The 7,254-nt window shown below is 33.8% G+C and overlaps 1 protein-coding gene across 1 annotated transcript; it reads right to left on the reverse strand.

Moving 5' to 3' along the window:
* Positions 1-300: 300 nt before the first annotated feature.
* On the reverse strand, positions 301-6,423 carry LOC109155107 (succinate--CoA ligase [ADP-forming] subunit alpha-2, mitochondrial). Its single transcript, XM_019302845.1, has 7 exons — positions 6,040-6,423; positions 5,029-5,238; positions 4,331-4,501; positions 3,495-3,618; positions 2,495-2,556; positions 1,779-1,860; positions 301-840 (listed from the first exon to the last, which is right to left on the reverse strand). Exons 1-7 carry the CDS (start codon positions 6,271-6,273, stop codon positions 704-706), a joined length of 1,020 nt encoding a protein of 339 aa, XP_019158390.1. The 5' UTR covers positions 6,274-6,423; the 3' UTR covers positions 301-703.
* Positions 6,424-7,254: the final 831 nt, after the last annotated feature.

Consider the following 7,254-nt stretch of genomic DNA (forward strand, 5'->3'; position numbering starts at 1 on the left):
TTTGTATAAGATAATTCAAGAACTAAACCTACACTTTAAGTATAATTAATGGACTAAAATCATAATTTTTTCTTTTTATAAAAATGGTAAAATGATAAACAAACTTCTACGATAATCTTTTCTGCCAAAGTAGGAAATAAATGGTAAAAGTAATTGTTAAATTCCTTCTTCCAACCTAGGTTAATATGACCAAAATTACCATCTCTTTTGTTCCATTTTTAAAACAAGACGCTGTAGTAAAAAAAAATGTAAAATGTTTCAAAATTATAAATTGAATCCGCAAACAAATGCAACTCCGAATGGAATGAAATTGGGACACTAATCTAGTTGTTTTAAGATTCAACACATTTTCAAAAATTATTACTCAACAAGACAAAGGTTTTACTATCATAACAATTAACAAGGAACTCCACCAATGGTTTGGTTACACAATTGTAACTCACTGGCAAGGTATTTTGCCAAGCTGAAACAGGAGCAAAAAATTGCACGATATCAACAAGACCCACCCAGCCAAGACAATTTTGGACAAGGCTTATTGCGGGGGCTTTCATCGAGCACTTTGTTAAACACAATGCAGCAGCATTGGCATCATTTTTATCTCGTTATCTGTTAAATAAGATAATACGACGACAAAGTGAATCCGTCAACCAAAAAAATCTACCACAGGCTTACATGAGACTCGTGTTTGAAGATGCTCAGGGCTTTACACGAGGCCCCTTTGCTTGAAGACGTCGAGCATCGTGACTCCAAGTTGTGCTGGAGATTCACAGACTGTTACGCCAGCTTCTTTTAGGGTCTTGATTTTGTCCTGAGCTGTACCCTTTCCACCTGACACTATAGCTGCAAGTTCAAACAGTCGATCAACAGATCAGTAATGCGTAGTGTGCAAAAACGTGACTAAAAGAATACAAAGTAACTGAAGAACCCCATTTAGAAAACCACGACAAACAAACAAACAAAATCAACTTGAAGAAAATAATGAAACAAATCCTATAAATTACATCTAGAAATTAAAGTGTACATTTATTTATATTAAACAATCTTCCACTAGAACCAGTTTGGTTGGCGTGAGTGGTCATGCACTCTCATCCTTTAAAAGAGGTCAGGAGTTCAAACCTCCCTCTCGTATGGAAAAACCAATCTGGCCAGCACTTTGCCCCTTAATTGGGCCGGCCTAGTGCGAACGATGTACGGACTTAAAAGTGCCTCCAGCAATTAGGGCATGCTCAAGACACCTCGTGGTCTAACCCAAAAAAAAAAAAAAAAAAAAAAAAAAAAAAAACTCTTCAACTAGTGTCATTTTTATCTTGTTCTTCCTTTTCCTGCTGAGTTTTTTTTTTTAAACAATATACAGAATGGGTAAAATCTCAGCATTACCTTCAATCAGTAGCATAACAAAATACAGTATTCCTCAATGACAGATATAAAATAGTCCATACTTGGCTGAAACATAATCCTAGATTAAATGGAACTAAAAGCTATTAACGCTAACAGATCAATTCAAAATTATAAATGGAAGGAACATCTGGCACAACCGCAAGGAAAAAAATAGTGAAGAAGAAGAAGAAGAAGAAGAAGAGAGACAGAGAGCCTTAAAGCATGGAAGAAAGTGCTTATTTTTTAGCTAACAACTCTGCATCAATTGGAATTTATTAAATCATTATTTCTCCCCTGACCCCCTAAAAAAGTGAATAAAGGGAGAGAGATGCTTGGTGCAAGGAAAATGAGATCATAAGAATGTGGAACCAAGTGTACAGATGCTGAAAACAGTGCATTACCTCCTGCATGGCCCATTCGCCGTCCAGGTGGAGCAGTAAGTCCAGCAATAAAAGCAACAACAGGTTTTTCAGTTCCACTTTCCTGTTTCAGTTGCATAAAAAATTATCAATCGCCACGAGGCAAACAACACTTATAGCGCATCATAATAGACTTAAAAATTTTCAGACTACTAGCATGAGATTGGTTTTATAATATTTTTAAAGGGGAAACGATACTTTTGGACCCTGAATTATTTCACTTTTGGAAATTTGGTCCCCGTTGATTGATTTGAGCAGATTTAGTCCCTTAATTGTTGATTATGTTGCACTTTTAGTCCCTGTTGTTATATAATTATCAAATATCAAATTCTGTGAGCAAACTCTTTTTTATGAGGTTAATTTTGTCATTTAGAATCAATAACAATGGTTAAAGTTTCACTCTCTCCATGGGATCACATATGTTAATGGAATTTGACAATTATATGACACCAGGGGCTAAAAGTGCAACATTTTGAACAATTAAGGGGCTAAATTTTTTTAAAATTATAACTTGCAGGGACCAAATTTCCAAAAGTGAAACAATTCAGAGGCCAAAAGTGCTATTTTCCCTATTTTTAATTAACCTGTTGATACTCATAATATCAGAGTGAGAGGTAAATACAATTTTCTGACTCCTGATCATGCATGATTGCATAAAATATGATAATCATGTTTTATAAAAGGCACCAATTACTCACCTTTATGAAGGCTGCTGCATCTTCTTCTGCTGTACCACCTATCTCACCAATAAGCACAATACCTGAAATGGACAATGCAGGCATAATAAGACAAGACAAGCACAATTGGATATCCATCGTTGGATAGATACACTTCTGAAATTGCATGTTAATACTAAAGATAAACCTGCTACCAATGCAAAGTACAGTAAGAGAAACTTTCACATAGAAACCAGAGGAAAGTAATTCTTATTGTTTCTATGTATAAACATTGGGAGACTAGTCTCCAAAGTCAGTAAACTGTTCATCAATTGGATTTAAATTAAAGAAACCATGTATTAGGCTGAGTCTAGCAGACACTACCAAAGTTCGGTTTAATCAAGTCCAATAACAAATGCCTGATAAATTTTAACGAAACAATGCAATATTGCAATGTAACCAATGTATTCTTCACTGAACTCCTTCATTGCAATTCTCAAACCAAAATATCAACAAAAATATATCATGTAATAGCTTTACTCCCACCAAAGAGAATACTAGAAGGATGAGAGATCTAAAAACACCATCACAAAGGATCTATCAACACCTGAGAGCTTGTTATTGGGTTGAGAAACTACTCCAGCCAATCCAAACTCTGTTCTAGTTCAGTCAACACCAAGCTGATTCAAGTCTGACTGATTCTAAGCCAAATAGTTCGGCCATCCACACTCCTAGCATAGAATGTGAAAGCTAGCTCTTACTTCTTAAATGCTACTAATATCAAACAAGCATACGAAGAGTAACATGTTGGCAGAGACTAAAAAGAACATAAGTAATTCCTTTAACACTGGGCATATATAATTTCTTAATAACTCATCATGCTTATAAATCACAAAACATTCTTTTCAAGTATGCATACACACACACACACATGTATATATGCTGTATGCTAATGCCAAACCCTAAACAAGACTCCAACTATAATCTATATTGCAAACATACAGATTAGATTAAATTGCACTCCAACTTGGAAAAGGTTTACCTTCAGTCTGCGGATCATCAACAAATTTCTCCAAGCAATCAACAAAATTTGTACCATTGAAAGGGTCTCCGCCAATCCCTACACAGGTTGACTGCCCCAAACCAACAGCAGTTGTTTGGAAAACCTATAAATAGGTTACAGATTCAATTATTAATAACAAATCATAAATGATGTCGCAACTGCAGAAAGTACTTGGAAAATGAATTTATATAATATGAACTCAGCAATGGCAACCATCAAGTAAATCAAAAAAAATAAAAAAAATAAAAAAATTTAAAAAAAATAAAAAATAAAAATAAAAATCCTTAATAATCTCATAATCATAGACTACCATTCAAATAGTTCAACTAAGAGCAGAAGCAGCATGTATTATACTGACATTTTAAAAACACAAGTATAAGGGACCAAAAGCATGTTTGGGGATATAAAAGCTCCAGGAAATTGATCCTATTGGCCTATTCACCTATCAAAATAATAAATAAATAAACTCCCCTATTCAATTTTCTTAAAAGATCTAGCAATTACTGCCCCATTAGCACCATACTATGGTGATAGGGCCACAAGTCATAAACGTTAATTAGATTTTGCACCCAAATTTACTGAAAAAATGAAGCTATTTTCAATGTGGACAAATAGAATGCAAGAGAGAATTCATGTTGGAAAATTGTCCTTTGACTAAAACAGTAATAAAACTTAAATAAGAATCTCCATTCCAATCAACATTTCTAGTTAACAGTATTTATATTCAGACATCTCATGCAGTATCAAGCATAAAAATAGAAATTCAGAGATAGAAACTAAACATGAGAATAATATTACAATACAGTATATCTTACCGCTTCATAAGTCAATGTACCAGATCGAGAAACAATTCCAATACGACCAGGTTTGTGAATGTAACCAGGCATAATTCCAATTTTGCATTCACCTGGTTTGATAATGCCAGGGCAATTTGGACCAATAAGACGAGTTTTTGACTGTTTCTTAAGAGCTGCTTTTACCTTAACCTGTAGTTGGCAGTTATTGAGGCTGGAATGAGTAATGAGAACCACAAAAAAGAAATCAAGGTACTAAAAGAAATTTAAGGAAAAAATATTAATAATAAAACATACAAGCTACAAAACTGGGGAGGTGTACCAAGTCCACTCTGGGTAGCCATTCCTTAATACTAAAATCCCAATGAGAATTAAAATAAAAAAATTTAAAAAATAAATAAATAAAAAAAAACGTTGCTTAAGATCATAAGAGTCTTCAGTCCAAATTGCCAATTAAAAAGAAGAGGCAGAAATGTGCACATAAAGCATGAAAAAAAAAAAAAAAAAAAAAAAAAAAAAAAAAAAAAAAAACCTTGCCCTTGCATTCTAATCCATTGTGTTTTATAGGAAAAGAAAACATATTAATTTCACCAAGGGGATGCAACCATGTATAAAAATATAAATAAATAAAATCCCTGCAATCATTGCATAGCACTTTTATTCTCTTACTTGGTACAGCTAAAAAGAATGTCAAGCATGTAGGATAAAATGTAATTTACCATATCATGCTGAGGAATTCCTTCTGTGATGCACACAACCAAATCTAATTCAGCTTCCATTGCCTCCATAATAGCTGCTGCAGCAAAAGGAGGTGGAACGTAGATTACTGAAGCATTAGCCTTGGTTTCTGCTTTTGCTTCTGCAACAGAGTTGAAAACAGGAAGTCCCAAGTGTTCTGTACCACCCTTTTTGGGGGTGACTCCACCAACCTGGTTAAGCATATAAAAAGTAAGAATGAGAAAATAGCAAATTTCTTCACTTTCAGCAAACCCTCAATAGACCAGAGAAGCATACGAATTCAAGAAGCAGATTCAAAATGAACTTTCATAATGAAAATGAATAAAGAAAAATTGCCAAGAGGCCAATAAAGTCAAAACCAAACTCCCACGGCTTAAGGTTGAAAACATTAAGAACTTAAAAACTTGGTCAAATCAAATATCATAGTGCTACTTAGCCTTGCAGCTATCAAAATGAACTAATTTAATCTGAGAGAAAACATGAAAATCCCCCAAAAATGTTATCAAAGCAGCCACTATCACTGGCTTCCAACCTCACTAACTCCTACAAGTATTTGCTGCATTCAATAAATCAGCAAAGGCAGTATAACTTGGTTAACAAGTATCCAAGAAAAAGCCACTTATGCACACGTTTTTAGCTCATCATACCGTTTGGTCATCTACATCAGTTTCAATACATTAAATTGATTTGATATCAAATAGAAAACATATCACTGAACATTTTTATTTTTTTTTTTTGTACACGAATTTCTGCTTCTCCACTTTATCCCTATTTTTGGTAAAATCTACATCAATTCTACAATAGAAAAGCCCAATTAGCAGAATTAGACCCATAAACAATCAACATAAAATGCTGACAAGAAGGAAAAACATTGCATTTCAAATTCTACATTTGTATCAACCTTTATTCGATCTAAACTATCAATGGATCACTAAACACAAACACATGTACAACAAAATATACGAATAAAATATATTGTCATTATTCTGTACCATCTTGGTCCCATATTCGATGGCCTGCTCAGTGTGAAAAGTGCCGTTCTTTCCGGTGATGCCTTGGCAGATAACACGGGTGTTCTTGTCAACAAATACTGCCGGAGGCGGCGTAGGCGATCCAAAGCATCGGTTGTGTTGGTGTTGCCACAGCGGAGATGACGCCGGCGACGGCGCGTTAGGGTTCAGCTTCTTGGACAAGTTAGCGATCAATCTCGAAGCTTGCCGAGCCATCAGTACTGCGTTTTTTACGGAATAACGGCTTCGATGGCGTAGCTCCAAATTTCTTGTGCAAAGCAGCGCAGAGCGGAAGCGCAAATGAGCAAAATTCTCAACGAGCAGAGGTTGCCAGTGGGCCCGGTAAACAAGTCAGACCCGGATCCATGTTTATTGGATCCGGATTGCACTAAAGATGACAATTTATGGCAAATTATTCTATGACCCGAGCCCAAAAATGAACAATTTATATATTGAAAATTCATAATTTACATATTGAATATTTACAATTTTTATATACTAAATGTTCACAATTTATATATTGAATGTCCACCATTTACATATTGAATGTTCATAATTTACATACTGAATGTTCACAATTTACCTATTGAATATTTACAATTCATATATTGAATGTTCACAATCTTATATACTAAATGTTCACAATTTACATACTAAATATTCATAGTTTAATTGTGAACATTCAATATATAAAATGTGTATTTTGACCCGGATCCACCTTGCAAGGTGGATTTGAGTCCATGGCATAATTGTTGACAATTTATGTGTGGATCGTGGTCTACACAGCTGTGTGAACCACGGTCCAATACGACGTAACTTTGATAATTAAAAAAAAAAAAAATTGATTCACGCGCATGTTAGAATAGTGAATATTATGGGTTAAGATAATGTATTTTATGAGTTAAAATAATATACTTTATGTGTTAGAATAATGTACTTTATGTGTTAGAATAATGAAATTTTTGGGATAAGATAATGTATTTTATGAATTAGAATAATGTACTTTATGTGTTAAAATAATATTTTTTATGAGTTAGAATAATGTATAATGTACTTTATGTGTTAGAATAATGAAATTTCCGGGATAATATAATGTATTGTATGAATTAGAATAATATATTTTATGAATTAGAATAATGTATTTTATGTGTTTTCTACGTAATAATGATAATTGCACTAAACATTTTTGGACTCACA

Source organism: Ipomoea nil, unplaced genomic scaffold (assembly GCF_001879475.1).
Source record: "Ipomoea nil cultivar Tokyo-kokei standard unplaced genomic scaffold, Asagao_1.1 scaffold2690, whole genome shotgun sequence".
Lineage (NCBI taxonomy): Eukaryota > Viridiplantae > Streptophyta > Magnoliopsida > Solanales > Convolvulaceae > Ipomoea > Ipomoea nil.